The sequence below is a fragment of the Mus caroli genome, chromosome 3 (assembly GCF_900094665.2).
Source record: "Mus caroli chromosome 3, CAROLI_EIJ_v1.1, whole genome shotgun sequence".
NCBI classification, from domain to species: Eukaryota; Metazoa; Chordata; class Mammalia; order Rodentia; family Muridae; genus Mus; species Mus caroli.
Genome location: NC_034572.1, coordinates 150,433,045 through 150,460,488, shown reverse-complemented (window position 1 = coordinate 150,460,488; position 27,444 = coordinate 150,433,045). Strand labels below are relative to the sequence as shown.

The following is a 27,444-nucleotide window of genomic DNA, read 5'->3' as shown; positions in this document are numbered from 1 at the left end:
ACACACACACACACACACACACAGAGAGAGAGAGAGAGAGAGAGAGAGAGAGAGAGAGAGAGAGAGAAAGGCGGGAGGGAGAAGGAAGAGAGAGAAAACCATCAACATCAAAACAGAAATTAACAAATATTGATCATTAACATCTCTCAACACCAATGGATTCAATTTCCCAATAAAAAGACACAGGCTAACAGAAAGGATGTCAAAAAACAAGACCCATCATTCTAATACATACGATAAACACACCTTAGCAACAAAGATAGACTGTGCCTCAGAGTAAAGGTTCAGAAAAAGGCTTTCCAAGCAAATGGACCCAAGAAGTGAGCTGGAAAAGCCATTCTAATATCTAATAAAAAAAACTTTCAACCAAAAATAATCCAAAAATATTGCACACAACACTTCATGTTCATCTAAGAAAAAATTCCAAGATGGCATCTCAATTCTGAACATCTATGCACCAAATGCAACAGCACCCATATTCATAAAAGAGACAGTATTAAATCTTAAATCACACATTGAACCATACACATTAACAGTGGGAGACTTCAACACCCCATTCACACCAATGTCATCCAGACAGAAACTAGACAGAGAAATAATGACATTAACAAAGGTTATGATCAAATGAACCTAACAGATATCTACAGATTATTTCATCCAAGCTTCTTCTCAGCACCTCATGGAACTCTCTCCAAATATGACCATATACTCAGTCACAAAGTAAGTCTCAACAGATACAAGAAAATTGAAATAACACATTGAATCCTGTAAAACCACCATGGATTAAAGCTGGACTTCAACAGCAATAGAAACAACAGAAAGTCTACAAACTCATGGAAAATGAACAACTCTCTACTCAATAACCACTGGGTCAGGGAGGAAAGAAAGAAATTAAAGACATTTTAGAATTCAATGAAAACGAGAACCAATATACCCAAACTTATGGAACACAATGAAAGTAGGGCTAAGAGGAAAGTTCATAGCCCTGAGTGATTTCATAAAAAATTACAGAGCTCTCATACTAACAATTTAAAAGTATACCTGAAAGCTATAGAACAAAAGGAAGCATACTAAAGAGGAGTAGAAGGCAGGAAATAATCAAACTCGGGGCTAAAATCAATTAATTAGAAACAAAGAGAACAATACAAGGAACTAACAAACTCAAGAGCTGGTTCTTTAAGAGAATCAACAAGATAAGACAAATCCTTAGCTAAACTAACTAAAAGGCAGAGAGACAGTATTCCAAATTAACAAAATCAGAAATATAAAGGGAGACCTAACAACGGACAGTGAGGAAATTCAAAGGATCATCAGGTCTTACTCCAAAAGCCACAAAATTGGAAAATCTAAATGAAATGGATAAATTTTCTAAACAGATACCACTTATCAAAGTTAAATCAAGATCAGATAAACTATATAAATATTCATATAACCCCTAAGGAAATAGAAACAGTCATTAAAAGTCTCCCAACCACCACCACCACCACCACCACCAGCAGCAGCAGCAGCAGCTCAGGACCAGATGGTTTTAGCAGAGAAAACTACCAGGCATTCAAGAAGAGCTAATACCAATACTCCTAAAACTATTCCACAAAATAAAATCAGAAGGAACATTGTCAAACCTATTCTATGAGGCCACAGTCACCCCCTAATACCTAATCTAGACAAAGACTTAATAAAGAAAGAGAATTTCAGACCAATTTCCCTTATGAATATTGATGCAAAAATATTCAATAAAATACTGACAAAATAAAACTGCAGAGATGCAAAGGTGATTGAATATATGAAAAATGTAATCCACCATATAAACAAATTGAAAGGAAAAAAGTCGCATGATTATCTCATTAGGTACTAAAGGAGCCTTTGAAAAAACCCAGCATTCCTTAATGATAAAAGTCTTGTAGAAATCTGTGGTACAAGGGGCATATCTAAACGAAATAAAGGCAATATACACTAAGCCAATAGCCAACATCAAATTAAATAGAGAGAAACTTAGTGTAATTCCATTAAAATCAGGGACAAGACAAGCCTGTCCATTCTCTCCCTATCTCTTCAATATAATACTTGAAGTCCTGTCTAGACTAATAAGACAACTAAAGGAGACCAATGAGATACAAATTGGAAATAAATAAATAAAAGTGTTTCTATTTACTGATGGTAGGATAGCATAATTAAGTGACCCCAAAAATTCTTCCAGAGAATTCCTACAGCTGATAAACACCTTCAGCAAAGTGGCTGAATATAAAATTAGCTCAAAGGAATCAGTAGCCCTCTTTTATAAAAATGATAAACAAGTTGAGAAAGAAGTTAGGGAGACAATATCCTTCACAAATAGCCCAAAATAATATAAAATATCTTGGTATAACTCTGACCAAACAAGTGAAATACCTATATAACAAGAACTTCAAGTCTCTGAAGAAAGAAATTGAAGAAGATATCAGAAGATGAAAAGATCTCCCATGCTCATGGATCTGTAGGATTAGCATAATGGAAATGGCCATCTTATCAAAAGCAATTTATAGATTTAATGCAATTCCCATCAAAATCACAACACAATTTTTTACAAGCCTTGAAAGAACAATTCTCAACCTCATATAGAAAAAAGAAAAAAAAAACAGGAAAACTAAAACAATCCTGTACAATAAAAGTATTTCTGGTAGTTCCATCCCTGACTTCAAACTGTACTTCAGAGCAATAGTAATGAAAACTGCATGGTATTGGTAGAGGAATAGACAGGTTGATCAATGGAATCAAATCAAAGTCCCAAAAATAAACCAGCACACCTATGGATACTCAGTTTTTGACAAAGAAGTCAAAACCATACAATAGAAAGAAGAAAGCACCTTCAAAAAATGGTGCTGGTCTAGCTGGCAGTCTGAATATAGAAGAATGCAAATAAATCCATATCTATCATCTGTACAAAACTCAAGTCTGAATGGATCAAAGACCTCAACCTAAAACCAGATGCACTAAATCTAATAAAAGAGAAAGTGGGGGAATAGACTAGAATGCATTGGTATAGAAGACAACTTCATGAACACCCATAGCTTAGGCCATAAGATCAACAACTAACAAATGGAACCTCATGAAACTGAAAAGCTTCTGTAAGGCAAAGGGCACTGTCAATAGGACAAAACAGAAGCTCACAGATTGGGAAAATGTCTTCACTAACTTTACATCTGACAGAAGGCTAATATCCACAATATATAAAGAACTTTAGAAGTTAGACACCAACAACCCAAATATACCAATTAAAAAATGAGGTACAAAGCTAAACAGAGAATTCTCAACAGAGGAATCTCTAGTGGCTGAGAAACACTTAGAGAAATGTTCAATGTCCTTAGTCACTAGGGAAATTAAATGGAGATCAAAACAACCCTGAGATTCCACCTTATATCCTTCAGAATGGCTAAGATTAAAAATCCCTTGTACTCAAGGGATAGTACATGCTGGCTAGGATGTGGAGCAAGGGGAACACAGCTCCATTGCTGGTGGGAGTGAAAATTGCACAACCACTTTGTAAATGAATTTGGTGGTTTCTCAGAAAATTGGAAATAGTTCTCCAACAAGACCCAGCCAAACCACTTTTGGGCATACACCCAAAAGATTCTCTACCATCCCACCTGGACATCTGCTCATCTATGTTCATAGCGGCTCTATTCATTATAGCCAAAAATATCCTAACAACCTATATGTCCCTCAACTGAAGAACGGATAAAGAAAATCATCTACACAATGGAATAGTACTCAGCTATTAATAACAAGGGCAGCATTATCTTTGAAGACAAATGGATAGAACTAGAAAATATCCTGAGTGAGGTAACCCAGACCCAAAGGGACTTACTTATGTATGTACTTACTTATAAGTGGATATGAGCCATAAAGTACAGCATAAACGTGCTACAATCCACAAACCCAAAGAAACCAAATAACAAGAAGGGCCCAAGGAAAGATGCTTGACTCTTACTCAGTAGGGGAAATAAAATAGTTATTGGAGGTAGGTGGAGGAAGGGAACTGGGTGAGAGAGGGGATGGAGAGGGGAATGGGATGGGGGAATCAGGTTTAGGGAGATCAGGGAAGAGAGAATGGAAATCATTTTGGGGGAGGGGCATCTCTAGGACATGCCAGAGACCTGGGACAGGGGGAGGTTCCAGGGAATCTATGATAATGACACTAGCTGATACTCTTAGCAGTTGGGGATATGAAGCTTGAAATAGCCACCTCCTACAGCCAGGCAGGATTCCCAGTGGAGGGATAAGATCACCAACTCACCCACAAAACCTTTGACCCAAAATGTGCCTTGCCTACAAGACATGAAGGGACAAAAATGGAGCAAAGATGGAGGGAATGCCCAACTAATGCCTGGCCCAACTTGAGACCCATCCCATAGGCATGAACCAATCTCTGACACTATTAATGATACTCTGTTATGCATGCAGACAGGATCCTGGCATAACTGTCCTCCGAGAGCTCCCCCAAGCAGCCAGTGGAAACAGATGTAGAGCCCCACAGCCAAACATTAGACAGAGCTCAGGTGCTCTTGTGGAAGAGTTGGGGAAAGGATTTTTGAACCTGAAGCGGATCCAACAGAGTCAATGAATGCTTCGGGGCTCCCAGAGACTGAACCACCAACAAAAGAGTAAGCATGGGCTAGATATAGACTCCCTCCACATATGTAGCAGTTGTGCAGCTTGGTCTTCATGCAGGTCCACCAACTGGAGTTGGCCTGTCCTTGAATCTATTGCCTACCTGTGGATTCCATTCCTCTAACTGAGCCTACTTGTGAGGTGCAGGGTGGGTGATAGCGGGGGAGGGGGGTCTCCTTCTTAGAGGAAAAGGAAGGGGGAGGGATTGTATGATCAGGGTCTGAGAGGAGGGGGGGTGCTGCTATCCAGATGTAAAGTGAATAAATAAATGAAAAAAAAATTGGATCATTGTGGCCAATGACAAAATATTCGTTTAAATGAATAAAAAAAAGATAGATTTTTTTATTTGAGTTATCCATTGGCNCCCTTCAAAAAAAAAAAAAAGAATAAAACACACTGTTTGGAAGCCTTTTCATGTATCCATGGCAAGGACTCACACAACAACAAAATACTCTGAGGATAAAAAAAAAAACCTTTACATTTTTAAATGAATGATAGCCAATAGTGGGCACAGAGTATGTTCTTCATTTTGTGGTAAAGAGCCTGGAGTTTGCATCTAAGAACCGATCTTACCTTTCCTCCTCCCTCCTTCCCTCCTTCCTGAGTGTAATTCCACCAGGGTTCAGATGGGCCATAAGCACCTCTTCTTATCACTCATAATTTTAAATAGAAATTTCTAGCATTTCAATCATAGCCACGCTAGTGACTTGAAGCTGGTAAGTTGGGGCTGGAGAACAAGAAAAAAAAGCATATGCCTAAAATAAAACATCTTGAGTCATTAGGAGAATTTCTATCTTCTATTTATTTATTATTATTTTCCTTAAAAATATGCCCCAAGCAAAAAAGCAGAAGACAACTTGTGGATGATACCATCCTTCGTATGGATACTCGCTATCAAATCCTAGTACTTCATGTCAGCATCATTCCACTACCATAAGAGCATTGTGCACAAGTACAGCACACATTACTCACAAACAAGCCCAAATATCACAGCACATATGTATGCATATGTATGCACATACATCAGTATGCACCCAACAGAGTCTGAGAAATAACATACCACTTCTGTTTTCTGTTTTTATAATAGGATAACACATCTTGGGTCGTTGTGGTGGTTTGAATATGAATAGACCTCATAGGCTCATATGTTTGAGTGTGTGGCTCCTAATTTGTGGAACTGTTCAGGGAGGACTAGGAGCTGTGGCCTTGTTGGAGGAGGTATGCCACTGAGCTTTGAAGTTTCAAAACCCCACCTCAGAAGGCCCAGTCTCCCTCTGCCTTCTGTTTGTGGATCAGCTGTGAGCTCTCAGCTACTGCTCCAGCACCATGTCTACTTGCTTGCTGCCATGTTCCCTACCATGGTGACCATGGGCTGACACTCTGAAAGTGTAAGCAAACCCCCAAGTTTCCTTTTATAATCTGCCTTGGTCATGGTGTTTCACCACAGCAATAGAAGAGTAACTGAGACAGCCACTCATAAACACTAGCCTCTGGCCTGCGGTTTGACCTAGGATGTTCAAGAGCATTGCACTAAAATCTAGGGAAGATGGTGGAAAGGCAAATAAAGCCATTCCAGTCAGAGAGAAAACCAGTCGCCCTGGTCTTTTTCATCAGGAACTTGCTAATGACACGATACAGTTTTAATCCATCAGGAGGGTGGTCCCCTCAGACCTCATCCCCTCTAATCCCACCTGAATGCTGTGAACAATAGCAACATGGATTTTAGAGGGGTGGTCACACCACAGTATCTACCCTCACAATCCAACTGGCTTGCAAATCTTCCTGCCAATCCCTGTTTACAGTCATCAAGGACATCAGAACTTCCAGACACCATGTTAAGTCATTCTTTTCCCTAACACCAAACACACCCATATGGAATTTACCAGCTTTGGTCATATTAACTCCAGTCTTGTTGACAGTAAGCAGGGATTGAGTTATCCTTCAAGGTCAGACTCACATCTTAAGGGGTAGAAGTGTCTCAGTGGCTGAGGTTTCTCTTGATGCTAAAAGGGAATTCAGTTTCTAGTGCTTCTCTTGCTCTGTGAATTCGATTGACCTCTCACCCACATCACAGCTGCTGACAAGTATTTTTTTAGTGCCCTGTCCTTTTTGGAACATTAGGAATTAAGACAGTCATTTAGTGATACCAGTCTCAAAGATGTCTATTCTATAATCTACTTCACTCACAGGTAAAGCATTTGGTAAACTGAGTCTCAGTCATGGACTTTGGGTATGTCTCATGTGCTAGTTGCTGTTTTGTTATGCTAGTTATTTGTATGCACAAACATGTCTTCGTTGTCATCAGCTTATGAACTGCAGTGAGGAGGAAAGAGCGTTGACATACAATGGATGATGAGCCCTTGAGGGTCCTGTTATAGCCACCATCCTCTATGCTGCCACGTTCCTACTGCTACTATTTCCTTCTGGTCACTACCTGGGTGGCAGGTGGGAGCCAACTGACATTTGATATTTTCATAATGAATAGTAAACTTCAGGTACGCATGGGAAACCCTGTTTGTTTTTCAGAAAATATGACTTTAAACATCACTAAATTATGGTTAGTACTTAATAACTGGATACCAGGTTTGAGAGACTTGAGAAAGACTTAAACATGCTCTATTTTAGAGACGATGAACACTCTCAGTGACTCTTCATCTATGTTTGCTGTCTTGGAGAGTCTGTGTCCATTGGTTCATGGGAATTAAAATCATTTTGTGCAGCAACAGCAGAGTCACAGAAGGAAGCACATGAGGAAGATACTTACTCTCCCAAATTCTGACTGCCTAAGAATCTTAGCTCCCAGGGAAGCAAAGAGATTCCATCACCTGAGTCCATTTTTTCTCATTCATTCAATTCATATTCTCTCTCTCTCTCTGTCTCTCTCCCTCCCTCCCTCCCTCAAGTATGAACTCTGAAATCCATTCTCATCACAGTACTTATCTTCCCAAGGCAGAGCTTAAGCAGACAATTACAAAATCATCCACACTATTATCTCAAGGAAAAGGAAAATGCTTTTGGTGAATTCACTATAAGTTGTAATGTTGATATTTTCAGGAATGGTTTTGCAGGACCAGGGAAAATGGACATATCTTAGCTCATTCAAGCAGAATTTGATGCTTGTCTAAAGAGACACATTAAAAGAGTTTCTCAGTTAAAATACCGGAAGTACAAGAACACCAGCCTAATGCAGTACTACAGGGTAGGAATAGAATTCAAGCAGCAAATGTGAACTGTATTATACATTTCAGCTTTCCATTAGACCCATTTCCAAATAATAAAAATAAGCTCAGATTTGATCTAAAAATATTTAATTTTATTTCATTTTATTCGATGTACTTGAATGCTAATTTCAGCATGTAATTGATTTTAAAATGTATTGAAATGTTTTACATTCCGCTTTTTGGAATCCTGGCCATGGAAATGTGTTTAGATCAGGAATGACACGTTAATAAACAACAACAAAATTCTCTAAGTGGTTGGCTGTGGTAGTTCATGCCTTGAATTCTAGCACTCAAGAGGTAGAGGCAGGTAGGTCTCTGTGAGTTAGAAGCCAGTCCGGTCAATCTATGTAACAAGTTTCAGGATAGTCAGGAATACATAATGAGACCCTGTCTAAAAAAAAGAAGAGGTGTGGCTGGAGAGATGGCTCAGAGGTTAAGAGCACTGACTGCTTGCTCTTCCAGAGGTCCTGGGTTCAATTCCCAGCAACCACATGGTGGCTCACAGCCATCTGTAATGAGATCCGATGACTTCTTCTGGTGTGTCTGAAGACAGCTACAGTGTACTCATATAAATGAAATAAATAAATTCTTTAAAAAAAAAAAAGAAGAGGAAAAGAAAACAAGAAAGAACCCATCATCATTTAGAAACTTTAAAGAATAGTTTAATCCACTCTTTGACAGTTCATGTATGCACACCAGGCAATTTATTGTCTTCATCCCCATTGCTCTCTGTAATGCCCCACTCCCCTTATTCTGAGCCCTTCTTCTTACCAACAAGTCTAGATCCTAATTTCACATCAGTTTTTTAATGACCCACAGAGTTTAATTAGGATTGCTTGAATGGGCGTGGGTGTGTACTTCGTACCTGAAGCTTGCCGATTTCAGCCTGGCTGCTGTCCAGCAAGCCCCAGCCATCTTTATGTTTTCAACCCCACCCCTAGCACTGGGGTCACATGCACACAGTCACACCCAGCCTTTTACAGGGTTCTGAGGAACTGACTTCAGATCCCCAAGCTTGCACAGCGATGCTCTTGTACCATGAGCCATTGCTCCAGCACAGATTCCTCAGGTTGGGGAGGGTAACTGAGAAGCCTATGCTAGTTACCATCTGCCCACAGGAAGGCCATGGATTAATCAGATACTGAACTTCAAAACAGGCAAACCTTAGTTTCTAATGGCCATGCTAAGCCCTTGGGTTCACCAGCTCAGGAGATGCCCTGAATCTGGACTTGGAGTTGTGCTTTATTGTATTAAACCAGCACGTATGCTGAGAGCAATATTCTGTGACTCTCCTCAGTGTCTTCCCAGCACCATGCTCCATACGACCTTTTCACTGTTTCTCTGTTGTTACTGAATCCCCAGAGCCCCTTTTTCATTGTTCATTCTGTGGATTCCAAGAGTGGAACAGCTGTTTTCTATTGTTCACTGCTGCTTCTAATTAAGTCCTATTACAAAAGCAACATTGTTTCTCCCCCTCTTATCTATCCTAAAGGTATTTTTGTCTTCCTAAGAGTTTCTATTACATGTAACAAAATTGAAACAATATTAACCACTGCAGAAAAGAAGGTATAATATTGTTGTTAAAGTGTTCATGAATCTTGTGTGGCATCTGGACAGTCATTCATTACAGACAAATGGAGTTACTGCTTTGGAATACAACTTGTACTTTGGTTCACTAAAAACCATTTACAGGATGTAGGCCTTAAAGCATGTTGTTTAGTTAAGAAAACAGAGATAAAGACATTACTACCAATCATGTTTCAGGAGAGATACCAATATTAAAAACTAACTAGTACATATAAAACTTTAAATGGGGATTTGCTGATAATCTTAGATTCCAAAACTTGTCTCCTTTCAGTATATTACAATCCCCCTTTTTCATTTACTCAATGATCATTTATGCAGGGTATATTGTGGCGACACAGATACACCATCAATTATGCATAATCTCTACTCTTAAGCAACTTATACTTTATAGTGAGTCAAACAAACACAGGGATATTGACGAGAGGGAGACCATGCAGCTTGTCTGTTAATTGCAGAGGCAATAAAGCCAGGCAGATTTGATCTGAAGGCTAGTTTTCCCTTTTCTTATCTTTGTGACCTGGAAAAGTGCCTTAATATATCAAAAACTGTTTCTTCATCTGTACATGGTATAGTTGGCAGACAAACTGAGACTGTGTACAGCATGCATAGGTCAGGTTCTCTAAAACAAGTGCTGGCCAGTGGAGGGAGCTCTCTTCACCATCAAAGTAAAAACACCTGCATCTAAGGAGTAGAGGGAAAGGGCATGTCAATCATTCCTTGGTTTAGAAAAGTGTCAAGCCCACAGAAGAAACACACACACACACACAAACAAAAACAAAAACAAAACACCAAATGATAGTTTGGAGAATTTTGGAAGAAGAAGAGCCTTTGTTTCTGTGTGAAGTTGTTATTCTTGGACATCCAAGTTTTTCATGAATGAAGTGAGTGTGCAAGAGAGGCATGGGACAAGGAGGTAGGCTATGAGCATGGCCAAAGCCAAGGCTCATTGATTAAAGAATCCAAAAGCTTCTTACTGTGGCTAAGAGGGTGGAGAAAGACCATGCACTGATCCAGAGCTGCAGCCCCTGAGATCACACTGGCCTCTTCTGAGGCGGTTTCTCTTCTCCATAAGAGAAGACAGTGATAAAATGTAACTGCTGTTCCATGCTGGAAGATGGCAAGAGTCAAGCAGCCTTTCTAATTCTGACCACAGCCAGACACCTTCCCACTAACCAAAGGGCCCAGTAACCAGCAGCTTTATCAATATCTTAGTAAGAAGAATATTTGAGACTACCAGCTGAAACACTCTGGCCTAGTAAGACTTTGTCACTGTGTGCATGTCCCAAGCCTAAAGCACATGGAGACTGGATGAAGCTCACATCACACCTATACAGCGAAGTCTCTCTACATTGCAAGGTATCATAGGGAAATGGAACCTTTTAACAGACTACGGTTAGATAAAACTTTCACTGTCCTCTATAGGGATCTTCAAAATATGTTCCTGAAATCCTGTATTCCTAAGAATACCAATCAATGATCAAAGTGTTCAATATTCCAGAAGTCTGTAAACATGGTGGTTTGTTGGTCTGCACAGATTTTGTGATTTTATTTCACATTACTATTCTTGACTAAATAATTTGAAAGCAAAAAAAAAAAAAAAAAAGCCAGACAAGACAGAGTGTATAAAAGCCCCTGGTTTACTTGGAATTTGTTACAGAAAGGTCTGTAATCTGAAACTTAATGAATGTGGCTGAAAACCATGGAAATGGAAACTCTGGACCTGTCTTTGTGAAGGTTAAATCAGATACCATGAAGGGCAATTCTCTCAAGCCGGACATGGAGGTACTCGAGCCGGAGGAGTCCTTTGTACCTGCTTCCCTCTCTTCACTGTTCTCTGCTAGTTCATTTCCCCAGCCAACACACAGCTCACAGACAGGCACACTACATGCTAATGTTTCTGAGCATGGATTCAGTGAGAGAAAATAACTGTTATTTTCATAAATAGCCTTTAGGAGATTTCCTTTTTCCCCATTCCAAAAACAGAGGCAGGGTGCCTGGTGCTTCTGCTGTTCCTGTGACACAGTCTGCCCCGAATCTTCAGGCATGCATGCATATCAGCAGTATGCAGAAAACATGTTCTGATGAGGGAGCCTACATGGCCAACAGCAGACGTGCCTTCAGCTTCTCTCTGACTCCTGACCTCACATTGCCCCAAGATTCTGCCATTCGCTTGCTAGAGCCAAGTCTAAGGAGGTGGCTCTGAAGTCAGAAGATGTCCCTGTTTCCTGACATTGACTAATAGCATAATTTAATTAGAAGTGGATGCCAGAGGAAAGGGCTTCAGAATTTTCCTCATGTCTTTTGTAGAACAAAGGCTAATGCTAAGAAATTTACTTCTGGATCCAGGCTAATCTTGGAGGAGGCAACCATTTCTAAGTAATTAAAAAAAAAAATCTGCCACCCATAACATTGGCCTTAGCACAGCCACCAAATTATCAAGGTGACACAAACTACAAGTTTCCTTTTGTGGAAAAATCAAGAACTTCTCTCCTTTGGTGATGTCCTCCCTATGGCAGGCAGTGAAGGATCGGTTTTAAGCATTTAGAGTCTCTCTGCAGCCTTTGAATGGGCTCTCCACTCACTTCCAGAGGATCCCCAAGTTGCATTTCTTCATCATAGTTTTGGAAAACTCACATTAAATCTTTGAAGATGGTGCAGGATAGTGAGACTTGTGTGTGTGTGTGTGTGTGTGTAATATCTCTAGCCATTCCTTGTGAAAGAGCAAAACAGAAGAGAAAGACACACACGCATACACACAGATATTAAATGGTGCTTCAAGATGATGTAGCCACTTAAATATTATGTTACTGTGAAAAAATAAGAAAAAAAAGCCCCAGTTTCAGACTGTGAATATAACCTTAGCAACTTGAATCTGTAAGCAAAGCTGAGCAATGATGTCTGAGGTTGGCTCCTTCTCAGCGGAGCCTGAACTAGGGATTTGGACACTTGGCAGGTTACCAGAGTCAGAGATACACGAAGAAAGCTGTCTCCAGCCACTTTAGCAACTGACAGCCCTGCTCTTACTGGAGCCAGGCATTTGCCCTGGCCCCTCATTTGTCATCTTTACTTAAGGTGGTTTTCAATAAGCTTCTGTTGTTTGCAATCAGACAATCCCTATTTGAGCTATATGGAATATGAACTTATGGGTCACTCCCCATTTGGAAGTAAGTGGATGACCCTGAGAGCTAGTTTAACCACAAATGCAATGAGGAGCCTCTGTGGAGGCCTCAATTACAGATGCACTCAGTTTGGATCTTATACGGAGGAACAAGGGTCTCAGGACAGAGTAAGTAATCTTTGCTAGCCTGTGTGTCTCTGAGGAACTGTTCTGAGTCAGGTCTCAGAAGAAGAACACCTCCCCTACGCCCCCCCCCCAAACCCAAAAATAAAAACAAAACAAAATAAAACCCATAGACTTAGCACCTATGAGCTAGAACTAAAGCAGCCACCTCCCTCTCAGGGAGTTGGGAAAGCCATTTGTGGATAGGTCTGGTAAGAGTCAGCTTTCTGGGACAGAGTGTGTGGTAACTAACTGCTCACAAGCACTTGTATGTACCCTCCACCTATCCTATGCCTTTTGGGGAGAGGGGTGGGCACTCCAGCCATGCTAGTTCACTCTACCTCTTGAATACAGGAAGAAAGAGTATATTCCCTCAGCCCAGAGCTCTGACCCTGTGATGGACTAACACCTGTGTGTTAGTTACTCTTGCTGCTGTAACAAACTACACCCAACAAAAGCAATTGAAGACAGGACAGGTTCAGTCTGACTCAGGGTATAAGGACATGTTCATCATGATAGGAGCATACATGGCATCAGGAAGTGAGCACTCCAGACCGAGTCACTTCCTCCTTTTCTCCTTTGCATTTAGTTCAGGATTCCAGACTACTGGATAGAGCCACCAACCTGAGATAAAGCCTCTGGGCCTAGTCTTGTACAAGAGTCTAAATCTAGTCAAGTTGACCATTAAGATGAATCACTACACTTTGGTCTTTCTGGTCTTCCTGGTCCCAGCTGAGCTAGGACTTTCAGAGCCATTGTTCCTGAGAGCTCAATCCAAGAAGCCTCCACCCCTCCACTCCACATTGCTAGGCTTTATTCACAGTATCGAGATAGATACCTTCCTAACACTTCTCAGCTTCATTTTATGAAAAGTGGCTGTGGAAAATAATATCAGTTTTGTTAACAACTTCAAGTTTCTCTAGAGACGCACTGTGCAGGCTACAGTTCTACAAACACAAGGTCCATGGGATTGGTCTACCAGGCTGTGGCACAGTAACTCACATGCAACCAGTGTGAATGTCTGTAAACTGTAAGCCTCAGCACTCCTCTAGCCAGGAGCTCAGGAAAGCCCTCAGAAGCAGGGTGGGGGAGGGGCTCCCTAAGGGTCATGAGGCTGTCAGGTGCTGGAACTTTGTGTGTGCCAACCTTGAGAGCAAAATAAAGCCATGCACTTTGAAAATGGAGATAGTGAACTCTCCCAAAGTCTCATCTGCAGGGACAGAAAATGAGAAGCCCTGGCTTTGTCTGGGTCACCTCTCTCAGAGGGAAACTCCACTCTGAAGCACTCTTGGATTTTTCCTGTTACAACCAGAAACAGTTGTCTTCAAGGCAGCAGTTTGGGAGAGTAACCAAGAGGTGTCTATTAAAGGTGGCTGGAATGTGCATTCCCTTGGATATTTCTCAAATGGACAACTCTTCAAGTCTAGTAGCAGAAGGATCCAGCTGCTGGAACTGCTGGTGTTTCTACCCCACATTGTCAGGTCTTTCTACCTTTCTGTCAAATGCTCCATTTACTTAACATATAGTAAACAGTGCAGTCTTTATCTTAAGACAGGCCCAGATCCCCTTAATATGAGGAAACCCTTTACCCAGCTGTTTTGAAGTGGGCTTCTTTAACCACTTTCAGTGTCTTCTTCAATGTGGGATGGAGCTGACTTGGATTCTTTCTGTGGAAATATCTCCTAGCCCCACATAACCCACCTTTCTATCTCTATACTCCAGGAGAGGCCCGAGGATCATGGTCTAGGGTCATAGCACAATGGGGGCAGGGTGGACTCTTCCACACTCCACTTCCTAGAAAGTGGTGTGAGTGTTTTACTCCACCTCACCCCCACCCCCACTTCTTCTCACCCCTGCCACCAATGAGACCTGTGATGCTCTGCTTTCTTTGTCTGGTCAACACTTGTGATTTAATGGCAACCAAACTGTCTTTAACTTATTTGAGCCAAGTGTGAAGAATCTTATTTTAAACTGTAAGAGTCATGGCAAACCAGTTATTTTTGGCCTTTGGTGGTCATTGAGAAGTACATTTGAGATGCTTTCTAAAAACTCTCAGAATGTGTGCATTTCCTAGTTCTTAGATACAATTACTACAAAATCTTAAACTTAATATTTTGATCTGTCTCTTTTTTTATCATCAGCTTGTTCGTTCCAGAACTCAGGAAGACCATGTAGTAAAGAAAAACAGCTCTTTGATCTCTCTCTGGAATATTCTTCCTGAGTTCTGGAATTTCATGTGAACCCCTTGGTTTACAAGGAGGCAACACAACTTACCCAGAAAGCCATGGACATTCTTATTCCTTAACTCCACAGCCACTTGCCAAGGCTCCTCCCACTTCCGTCCAACTTGACCGCTGCAGGCCTTGGTCACTTGGTTTCCTGCTGCCACCCTCCCTGTCACCAATGCTGTGTTGAGCATTTTTTTTTCTCATAGTTTTCAGCAGTTCTTGAGGGGAAAGAGGCTCCTCTAACTGATGTGTTTTCTTTATCATTGGACCTGAGGGCCCTGTCAGTCCTCAGATCACATAACTCAGAGCTCTGCAAGGCTGGTTAGGCTGGATCACAGGAACAGGTGTGGCTGTCTGCCAAAAGCTCGGTGAAGGAAAACGATGCTCCTACCCATTACCACCATAGCTGTGAACAGGCTGGGCAGGATTCACACTCAAACACCATGACGTCTTCACAAGGAATACAACATGATAATGCTCCCCAACTGTGCAGCTGCCTAACCCTTGCATTCGTGAACCAGCCTCATGGCTGGGTGTCACCAGAACCATCAGTGTGGGAAGATGGTAATAAGTGCTTAGTAAATACTTAGAGAGCACCTGGGTAAGAGAACATGCAGTTGTATCTATTACATGTGGACTTCCGCACTTCTCCTTCAGACATGTGCCAGATGCCCTCACCATGGAACCCTCACTAATCTGCAGCAGGGACACACTTATCTGTTCAGTGCCACAGGAAGTCAGAACCAACAAGTCTTCCTGATATGATGAGGAAGGAGCAACACAGACTTCCAAGAAGTGACAAAGGAAACAGATGAGTGCTTTTGTGGGCCCCTTTTATTGCACCCTGGCCTAGGGGCTGCAGTGGGGCCTGGGGGACGTGTGTGTGTGTGTGTGTGTGTGTGTGTGTGTGTGTGTGTGAAATCTCCTTGGTCTGCCAGGAAGCTGGCCCAGGTAAAGCAGCAGGCAATAAGAGCTACCAGGGAATTTCATACACCAAGACAGTCGATATTTTGAGAATTCTCATCAAGGCATCGTTTTACGTTATAAATCTCTCATTCTCAACTTGAAAAGGGTATCTCCTTTCTCTCCCCCCCCCACCCCGCCCAAAAAAACCTTTCTATTTCTTTCTTTTTCTCTCTTTTCTCTTATATTTATTTTCTTTTGATGGAGTTTTTGTTACCATTTTTTTGACAAAGCCTAATTTTTTTCTCCCTTAGCTCAGGATGGTTTGGAACTCACAGTAACCCCCTTGCTTGCTCCCAAGTGCTTGGATCTCAGGTGTGAGCCAAGATATCTGCTTCAAGTTTTCATGACTCACTCAGTAACAACAGTTAATATATCCTTAACTATGAAATTTACTCAGTGTTTAGAAAGGCACATGAAAGATGACAATCACATGAAATTACATTTAAGAAATATTACAGAAACAACAGAGGGTGATTATCTACCTATTTATTTATTTATTTGTTTGTTTTTGCTGTTTTCAAGACAAGGATTTTCTATGCAGCCCTGGCTGTCATAGAACTTGATCTGTAGACCAGTCTGGCCTCAAACTCAGAGACCTGCCTGTCTCCGCCTCCCAAGTGCTGGAATTACGTGCATGCACCACCACTATACTACATGAGAGGTTATATTTTTAAAACTGTATTTTTCCCCAATCAGTAATTGCCTAATATAATGGGTTTCCAAGTCTGACATGGCTTTTACCTAAATAAATAACCACTTTTTTTTTCTTCTTGCAGAATTGGGTAGTGAATCGTCATGTTTCCATCTGTCCCCATCTTTAATTCTTAAATTTTTTAAAACAGATTTTATTTATTTATTATATGTAACTACACTGTAGCTGTCTTCAGATCTCATTACAGATGGTTGTGAGCCACCATGTGGTTGCTGGGATTTGAACTCAGGACCTCCAGAAGAGCAGTCAGTGCTCTTAACTGCTGAGCCATCTCACCCACTCTAATTCTTAGATTTTTAGTCATTCAGATAACTGCCAAAGTGTGCATTGCTGAAGCAGTGTGTGGACTTTGAGTAAGTGCTGAGACTCATCCTTGAGAATCCTGGCTGTCATCTGGGTACTATCTGGGCACACCACAGAATGTACTATCTTCATTCCAAGTGCTGTCAGTGCCTGGTCAGCACAAGAAACAGTAGAACTCAAGCTCCCCACACGTGGTTTGATTTAAGACTTATGCAAATTCAGTTCTAGGATTTGAGTCAGTGGTAGAGACTCAGTTTGGCCCTGCTGTCTGTGACTACTTGTACAGCTAACTCTACAGGCTCCGTCTATACGGAATCTGCAGAAGAACCTGGCCTACAGCAGCATCCAAGCACACAAAGACAGCACACACTTCTCAGTGAAGTCTGCTTTGTGTGTGGAAAGAAGCCTTGACAATAACAAGATGTGGGAGCAGTGGAGGCCCAAGCTCACCTCCCATTCAGAGAAGGACTACTGAAGTATGGAATGCTGGCTGCAGATGAGGAGCCCAGCAGCTCTCACAAGTGAGGGCCAGGCACCAGAGAACAGGGTCCTGGCTGCCCCTGCCCTGCAAGAGAGAGAAGTGAAACCCAGCAAGCTTAACAGAAAGGATAAGAATTGGAAATGTTAGACTCCTCACCAGATTTTTCCGGCTTGATTTGCCAGTGAAGCCATAAAACATGACTTGCCTCTTTTCAGTTTGTAAAAAAACAAAACAAAACAAAACAAAAAACAATGCCCTATAAGTCAGAAGATAAAGGTCATCCAGTGAGGCATTGTGGCAATGTTCCTTTATGAAGGAGAGCTACCAGTTTGCCAGGCTCAGAAGGAAAGCTTCAAGTCCTGCACACCTGTTATTTTCCACATGCATGTATCTTGCTTTGCATTACAATCCTGTGAAATGGGATGGCATTTTTAATTCCTGTTCCATGATTGTGTGTGTGTGTGTGTGTGTGTGTGTGTGTATACACATACATATTCCCACAGGTGCCAAGCACTTGCCTGAAGTCGGCTGAGGACAGAACATGAAACCAAATGAGAGAAAAGAGGCTCTTTTAATGGCAGCCTCTCAGAGGCTGGTTTAGCAATCCAAGAAGGGTGTGGAGTGCTGCGGGTGGGGGGTGAGTACAAAGTGGAAAAAGAGAGTACAGGTTCTCTGTGAAGACAACAGCACTCTTGGGTCACAGTTCTCAAGCTGTCCCTCACTGAAGAAGCTGTATGCTGTCTACCTGCCTCATCTTGAAAGAATGAATGATTGCATTTTTCAATTGTACCTACATTACTGTAATACACTTAGGAGGAGAACTCGGGAAAAATCCCCTCCCCACCTTTATTTATAAAAGTCTGAATCTCTGAGAGAAAGTGGGAGTTTAAGAGCCTTTCTGGAGACCCTCAAGAGTCATGGCTGGTGAGAAGAAAGTCCAAGCTGCCCACTTACTTCCATGACAAAGAACTGTGGAAGATAGAGGAGATAGCTATTGGCTTCTGAATCAGGATAGAGACCTAAGGTGGAACTGGGTGTGGCTATAAAACCCAGCACCTGCTGAGAGTATGAATGGCTTCTTTCTGTCCTGGAGGGCAGCTGGGATGGCAAGGGAAGCTAAGCTCTACATGGTTCTACAATACCATGCAGCACCATGAGGCAGCCACAAGCTGTTATAAATGCAATGCCATACACGTTTCTGAGTGTTTGTCCTATGTGGTTAACCTTTGCAACTGTTCAACAAGAAAGGATGGCGGCTCGCAATTCTGCTATTCTGCAGATCATCTGACCCCACCACGAGTGCTCAAGAAGTGAATTATTTGAATTCTCACAAACCCCAAATTCAGAATGTCTACATCTTTCAGCTATGATTTATCTCATTCATCTTTAGGATATAATGGCCTCCAGCTATTTCATTAAAAGTGTCCACTCCCACTTATGAAGCCAGCCCTGTCAGTACACAGCATAGACCAACCTGCCTTGACCAAATTTTAAACGTGGAGGCACTGAATGGTGCTTCTGCCATATGAAGGCACCCTGAGGTACTATCCCCACAGAAGAGCCATCTCTGTGCGTTGCACATCAGAGGGCACAAGATTTCCTAGGCTGTGGTTAAGGCTAGAATTCACCACTTCCAGGCAATGCAAGTAACAAGCAAACTACAACCAAAACTGAAAGTAAAGTCAGAGGTAGATATCCTGGGCCTAACTCTGGCTCTAATAGGATTCAAGCTCAGGCTTGAATTTTGGTGTTGTGGGTGCTGCTGACAGCCTTAAAGGACTCAGCTAAATGGGGGTGGAGGGTAGCAAGGGCACGTAGTATACCATCAAGGTAGCAGACTCTTCCCTTTCTTACCCAGTCTTCCCACTCACTCTATTCTAACAACAAACTGACCTAGAAATAAAGTGGCAGCCAGCCTCACCATTTTCCAGCCTGTATATAGCCACACACTAGAGCCTGCTAACAACCTGTTTTTTCAACTTTCATATAGAAGGTTCTGATGTCTGCCACCCAAGGGGGGATGCTTCATTCTGTCACTAGGGGACTAACTAGGAAAGTTGGAAGCTGAGGTGATAACAAGTGTATCCCTCTGATTCACTGTGTACACTCTCCTCACTGCCTGGGATTCTAGATATGCTGAAGTCAGCAACCAGGTTAAGCCATGCCATGGGATCTCTTTCGGGGGGCTTTCCTCTGAGAGTTAAAGGCATGACTGCCAGCTTACCTTGTATTATGGTTATTCAGTTGTTCCACTCATAAGTGTGGAAGTCCTATTGCTCTGAAAAAAATTTTTTTCTTATGTGTATGTGCATTTTGCCTGCATGTATGTCTGTGTAGGATGTGCATGCCTGATACTCATAGATGTCAGAAGAGAATGTTGCATCCCCTGGTACTGGAGTTACAGTTCAGAGCTGTCATGTAGGTACTAGAAACCAAACCCAGGTCCTCTGCAAGGGCAGCCAGTGCTCTTGACTGCTGAGCAGACTGACTCTCCAGCTCCTCTTAGACTGCTTTTGTCTAAGTCTACGTAGAGTTCAAATTATAGTACATGGCCCTCTGTTCTATCACCAGTGCTCAGAATATGAAAGAAAGAAAAAACAGAGGGAGGAAGGCGAGAACCAAACAGTATATTATATTAAAACAAACTACAAATGTAATGAATTCTGAATACTCTCACCTTATAAAACAAGTTTTAGTCAAATATCCTAAGGTGCATATTTGAATTGTAATTTCCCCTTGAGCACCTTCCCAAACATAGCAAGAGTTACCGGCAGAGACAATTGGACAATTCTTTAACATGTTGTATAATCATATTGTCCCCTAAAATAATCTATCAAGCCTATCTACACCATGGGTCTTATTAAAGCAAACACCATTTAAAATACATCTCCACTGAAATATCCCGTGTGAAGAAAATGAGCAGGGATGTGGCTAACTTGAAATTGAATACAGACTTCCAGGGCTGCTGCGTCCAGTCCCAAGGCTGCTTGCTCATCAGACCCTACCTTTCATAGTATTGATAGCTTTGAATTTGTTGTTCCTTAGTGGCTGCAGTCAATTACGTCCACTCTTTGGGTCACCAGGCTACACAAACACAAAAGGTCTTCCTGGCCATGTCTGAGCAGCATCCTAGTGGCTCTGGTGTCTCAGATTCTGACAGTTATGTCAAGTAACCGGACTATTTGCTGGGCACAGCTCAGGAAAGGTAAAAAACAACCATAAGTCAGTGGGTTGCTGTCTCATCTGGCAGATGGCAACAACATGTTAATTTGATACTTAATGTGGACTAAACAATGCTCAGTTACCCAGTAGGACCCTTCTTACAGGTTTCATCATCTTGACAGCTTCACATCTTGTAATCAGCAAAGCTTCTAGGAGAGAAAAGCTCCTTGGTGCTCTGCCTAGGAATGAGTGTGGCGGGAAGGGGCAGCAGCTGTGCTTTATTTTGTGAGGTGGAACAGGTGTCCATTCTTTTCTTACAGGTGTAAGAGAACAACTTTTTTTTTTTTTGTAGCAGTAACATTTATCATCAGAGAGACTTCAAAACAAGATAAATTTACAGCCAAGCATAATATGCATCACTATCCTATGTTAACTCCTCCAAAGACAGTAGAGAATCCACATTTTTACTCATAGAAAATGTGCAAAGACAATTTCTCATGTTGACATTTACAGGTGGAAACAAAGGTCAGGAGGCTCTTGTAGCCTCTTTACCTACTAAGAAAAGGGCTTTGTTCATGTCTTTCTAATGGAAATGTCAAGTTTGTACTACAGTTCTTGCTGATATGTGTTTTGATGGTACACCAAAGAAATTGCAACCATTTTTAAAAATGTGCCTATTCCCAAACTGTGAAGAAGGCTCTGTTGGTAAAGCACTTGTCACACTATGAGGACCGGAGTTTGGATCACTTGCTCCTAGATAAAGTGCTGTGTAAGTGCAGTGGCCACAGAAACCCTGTAATCAGAACGAATGGGAAGCATAGGAGATCCCTGCAGCAAGCCAGCCAGCTTAACTAACACAGTAAGAGAGCTCTGGGTTTCTTGTTTTGTTTTGTTTTGTTTTGTTTTTGTTTTGTTTTGTTTTTCAAGACAGGGTTTCTCTGTGTATCATACCAGGCTGTCCTGGAACTCACTTTGTAGACCAGGCTGGCCTTGAACTCAGAAATCTGCCTGCCTCTGCCTCCCAAGTGCTGGGATTAAAGGTATGCGCCACCACGCCCGGCTCAAGCTCTGGGTTTCAGTGAGAGAACTTGCCTCATACATAAGGTGAAACATGATCAAAGAAGACACTTAATCCCAGCCTCTAGGCCCCACATGCGAAAGTCATCAACAGCACATGTGCACACCTCCATGTGTGCGTTCTCTTTCTCGATCATGTACACACACATGCAGAAATAAACAAAAATGCCAATTTTGAAACAAAATTTCTCCTCTGATACAACCTCATGTTGAATTCATTTTAACTGTTTTATTGAGAAATTATTGTATAAAGTGTTAGATAAAATGCAACCAATTGGGATCATCCAAACGTGCAGTTACCCCACTCTTGTGTTTTACAGGCATCTTTATGCTCTGGATCCTAGGGCGGGACTCCTGACAGTTGTGCTATGTTGGGACACTGTTTGCCTCTAAAGCCATGCTGGTTCAGTGAAGTGTTTACTCTGGGAGCTTCATTTCCCTCTGCTTGGCCACCTACACCCCATTCCTCAACCACAGCAGTAAATGTCTAAAATTGGTGCTGGTTCTGATAAACATGGTGATGACATCAGCCTGTGCTCCAGCTCCTGGAGAACAGTGACCACTCAGTCACTTGTGAGCAGTTAGGTCCCAGCAGCACTGTCCTGTCTGTACAACCCCAGGCTAGTCACCGCAGGGATCTCTAAGGCTTGTCATACTCAGGAGGGTGGATAAAGAGAAGAACCATATAACCGTTCGAAGGGTGAAGGGAGATTAACCTTATGTGGCACATCAATATGTCGCTGACCTCACTGAACTGTATATGTAAATAAGAGAGAGAGAGAGAGAGAGAGAGAGAGAGAGAGAGAGAGAGAGAGAGAGAGAGAGAGAGAGAGAGAGAGAATCGAGTCTGCAATGGTCAATAACTGTGCCGCACCATGGGGATGCTACTCTGCACATTAAGCCAGGCTGTGTGAGCCCAAAGTAAGCATCCAGTCTTTGCGAATTAGCAAACCACACTTATCCACATATCCACAGAAGTTTCTAGCTACAAGTGCCACAGAAAAAACCCTCAAAAGCACCATGTGAGAGTTGGGGATAGGGAGCATGCGGAAGCATGGCTTCCTCTGGGTAGTTCTGTGATGGATAGGATGCCAAGGACAGAGAAACCCTTACCTCCTGTCTCTGGAATTGCACAGATCTGCGATTCGCTCCTCCAAAAGGATGTGTGTGTGTGTGTGTGCGCGCGCGCGCGTGCGCGTGTGTGTGGGAGGGCGTGTGCGTGTGCGTGTTACTGGAGAGTCCTCCACTTTGGTGTACACACTACCGGCTTCTTAGGGGGCTGCGGCATCTGTGCCTTCCTGACCCTCCCTGACCTTTAGCGCTGCCAACAGAAAGACAGTTTGCCAAGAAGGTTAGTTGCTGTGCGGCTGAAGCTGTAGGACCTGCCTGGCTCCCAGGTGCCCAACCATCTCAGCGGAATTAAAACTAAAACGCAGGTTGAGCTAGAGTTGTCATCATATCTCTTCTCATAACACAAGGGGCAAACATCAGTCTGCAATGGCTTGAGCAGCGTCTACCTACCTCTGTGCCTAGGCTGTTTGTATCTTCACAAGCGCCTGGCAAGTCTGGACCGACTCGACTAGCTCTTGTAAGCTCCGCAAGCGGCTTAGGCTCTTGGCTGGAGGCTGCAACCCGGGGCCGCATGAGCAGCAGGAACTCCGGGTGCTAGTCACTTCCAGAAAGTTTCCCTACATTTACCGTTCTCTACAAACGCCCCCACTCTACCAACTACTTACCAATAGCGGCGACCAACAGACGGACAGCACACACATGATCCCCATGAGCTGGATGGCCGTCTCCGTGGTGATTCTGCCCCACTGGGCGCTGGACTGCGAGGCGGCGGCTTTGGCCCGACAGCGGGACACCAGGGCTTTGATGGTCGCCAGGTTGCAGGCAAAGGTCACCACCAGAGCCAGCAAGCCCAAGCAGGCGAAGGCGGAGGCAAAGGCCACGCTGCCCGGCTCGCGCGCAGGGTCTGTCTCGTTGCCCGCCGGCCCGGTGCTGATGAAGCACCACGTGCCCGGCCACTGCACGCTGTAGCGGCCCACGCCCAACACCGGCAGCAGCGCGAAGGCGAGCACAGACAGCCACACGCCCAGCAGTACCGCGCGCGTGGCGCGAGTCTTCATGTGGCTGGCATACCAGTGCGGCGCACGGATGGCCAGGGCGCGCTCCACGGCCATGGCGCTGGCCACCAGGAGCGAGGATAGCCCGAACACTGTCATGGTCAGCCCGAAGAAGGTGCACAGACGCCCCGATGGGTCGAGCTGCTCCCAGCGTCGCTGTGACATGTACACGAGGATGACCACCGGGCTGGTCAGGAGCTGCCCCACTAAGTCGGTGAGCGCCAGCCAGCCAATGCACAGCAGGAAAGACTTCTTGCGCTTGCTCTCGCGGCGCCGGTAGCTGCGCGACACGAGCAGCATGGCCAGCGCGTTGCCCACGAAGCCAGTGACCATCATGGTGATGGGGAAGGCCACGGACACGGAGCCGCAGTCGTCGGTAGCACTTGACAGGTTGCTGTGCGCTTCAGCAGAGTGCTCCGGCGCCCACATGCTGGTCATAGTGGCGGGGCCACGGTAGGGCGCACGGGGCCGGAGCCTCCCGGCTCAGCTGCGGGATAGCCACAGAGAGCGCTGGGGGACAGCCGGAGCCCAAGCTCTGCTCTCCATCGCCCGCCACCTCCCGCGCTAGGCTGCGGGGACTGGACAGGCGCCGCCCGACGCCGCGCGAGGCTCCTCCCGCGCCTTGGAGCTCGAGGGGCGGTGCTGCGAGTAGGCAGGCGAAGGGCGGTGTGAGCTGGGATCACCTGGCGCCGCGCCCCCTAGGTCTGCCTCTCCAGCTCTGGGACTCTGTAAAGTGCTCAACAGCCTTTGGGTTACATGACACTGGAGAAAAGACGAAATCTGACATGTTAGTAGCTGCGTGAATCGCAATGCTGATTTCTCCTCATGTTTGACTATCATTGAATTTGTTTTATTTAATATATATATAATATATATACATATGATATATATATACATACATATATGATATGTATATATCATATATATAATATATATACATACATACATATGATATATACATATATGATATATACATCTGGGAAAGAATAGGGATGAGCTTGTGTTTTAAGTCTTCCTGAAACTATTGCCTTACTTATTTTACTTTGGACTAATTCCAAACTCATATTGGTAAAATATTTTTCTAGGATAATGTCAGTTTAAAAATCTAAAACCAAGTAAGCACACAGGTGAAAGTACATACCAAATTCACATTTTCACTGAGTGACATTTCAGTATAATGATACATTTAAATTTTAAGAGTATTTTGGAATTCATACATCAAAGAAAATATGCCACCCTTTAGTTAGTTCAAAAATTTTATATTTATTAATAACTAACTTGTTTTCATTATCATCCCCCTATTTCCTACCCCGCTGTGTGTGTGTGTCCTTTCGTATTTACATTGAGGTCAGACTTCAGCATGGAGTATCTTCCACTGTGACTCCCGGCCTGGTATGGCTTCACACACCCCAGCCCAACAGCCAGGCAGGCTACTTTTACTCAGGTGTTGGGAATCCCAATTCAGGTCTTCCTTTGAGTGGCTAGCGATCTATTCATTAGGTCACTTTTACTGAGAAGGTCCACCATAAGAACATGTATTGGCAAAGATGGTTAATCTCTCTCTCTCTCTCTCTCTCTCTCTCTCTCTCTCTCTCTCTCTCTCTCTCTTATTGGATATTTTCATTTACATTTCAAATGTTATCCCCTTTCCCGCCCCCGCACCGTAACACCCTATCACATCCCTCCCCCTGCTTCTAAGAGGATGTTCCTCCACCCACCCACCCACCCACTCCCACCTCCCCACCTTCGATTCCCCTACACTGGGGCATCTATCCAGCCTTCATAGGACCAAGGACCTCTCCTTCCATTGATACCATGACAAGACCATCCTCTGCTACATACGCAGCTGGAGCCATGTGTACTCCTTTGTTGACAGCTCTTAACAAAGTTTCAGAAACCCTTCTCTTGATGAAACATTTTTTTTCCCCAGCCATAGTTACCTACATTTTAGCTGTTCACCCTGCAAATAAGTAACTTTTAGGTTTTCCGGTTGTTTTCCTGTTGGTTCTTTTGCTAGCTCCAAGAGTTGACTTAGTTCATCTGAAACGACACTCCCCTCTAGTGGCTAAACTGCTAACATGCACTATCCTGTATTAAAGAGAATTTCTTTAAAACATTTTTTTTTTAATTCTTTAATCTTTTTTTACAGTCCAGTCTTTATCCCCGTCCTGGTCCGCCTTCTGACTGTTCCACATCCCATACCTCCTCCTTCCCCCCAAACCCCGGCTCCAAGAGGATGACCCCCACCCCACAAGACCTTCCCCACTCCTTGAAGCCTCAAGCCTCTTGAGGGTTAGGTGCATCTTCTCTCACTGAGTCAAGACCCATCAGTCCTCTGCTGTATATGTATTGGGGGCCTCATATCAGCTTATGCTGCCTGATTGGTGGCTCAGTGTCGGAGCGATCTCAGGAGTCCAGGTTAGTTGAGACGACTGCTCTTCCTATTGGGTTGCCCTCCTGCTCAGCTTCTTCCAGCTTTTCCCTAATTCAACCACAGGGGTCACCAGCCTCTGTCCATTGGTTAGGTGTAAATATCTGCATCTGAGTCTTTCAGTTGCTGCTTGTTGGACCATTCAGAGGGCAGTCATGATAGGTTCCTGTTTGTAAGCACACCATAGTATCAGTAATAGTGTCAGGCCTTGGGGCCTCCCCTTGAGCCGGATGCCAATTTGGGTCAGTCACTGAACCTTTTTCTCTTAGGCTCTTCTCCATTTTTGACCCTGCAGCTTTTTTTTTCAGACAGGAACAATTTTGGGTCAGAGTTTTTGACTGTGGGATGGCAACCCCATTCCTTCACTTGATGTCCTGTCTTTCTACTGGAGGTGGACTCTACAAGTTCCCTCTCCCCACTGTAGGGCATTTCATCTAAGGCCCCTACCTTTGAGTCCTGAAAGTCTCTCATGTCCCAGGTTTCTAGTACATTCTAGAGGGTCTCCCCACCTACTACCGCCGTAGGATGACTGTTTCTATTCTTTCTGCTGGCCCTCGGGGCTTCAGTCCAGTGTCACCCCCACCCCCACCCCAATACCTGATCATGTTCTCCTCTTCTCCTCCATGTACTTTGAGACTGGGTCTCTCATCTCCTGGAGCTCACAAATTGGGATAGAATGACTAGTCAGTGATCCTCAGGGATCCTTGTCCCCCTTGCCCCCATTGCTGGGATTACAAATCTATATCACTAGTCTGATCATTTCCACAGGCTTGAGGGAATGAGCTCAGCCCTGTACTTGAATCTCTGATTAACCAATAAACCAGTGGAGGCTGAAATAAAAGGAGCGTATTTTCATTTTTTCAAAAACATTAAAGCTTATATCACATTTAAATTCTTATATCACATTTAAATTCTGCTTTAGAGATTAAATTAATCTCTAGAGATTAATATTCAAATATTAATATTTTAATTTCAATATGCAAATAATTCATCTCATTTGTATCTTTTTTTAAAAGATTCAACCACATTTTAATATTCAACTAATGTGTATGAACTTACCACATTAAGCTTCCCTAGGGACTTGGCTTCAGAACCAGATCCACTGTTGCCATGCAAGAACCTGTGGGTTTTTTCTCATCCTTCATCTTCAGTCATTCAGTGAGCACTCACTGGGCACCTGGTCTGTTACACACTGTCTTAGTCTTAGGGATGCCAACCAACAC

At 43.2% G+C, this 27,444-nt stretch overlaps 1 protein-coding gene across 2 annotated transcripts in view; it reads right to left on the bottom strand.

Moving 5' to 3' along the window:
* Window positions 1-24,427, bottom strand: part of Ptger3 (prostaglandin E receptor 3) — an 81,182-nt gene extending 56,755 nt beyond the window's left edge. Inside the window, exon 1 of one of the 2 annotated variants that reach the window (XM_021158884.2) lies at window positions 23,401-24,427. In XM_021158884.2, the coding sequence (XP_021014543.1) occupies window positions 23,401-24,228 (828 nt within the window). In that variant the 5' untranslated portion in view covers window positions 24,229-24,427. The remainder of the gene's footprint in view (window positions 1-23,400) is intronic. The other variant, XM_021158885.2, reaches the window with a different exon arrangement.
* Window positions 24,428-27,444: the final 3,017 nt, after the last annotated feature.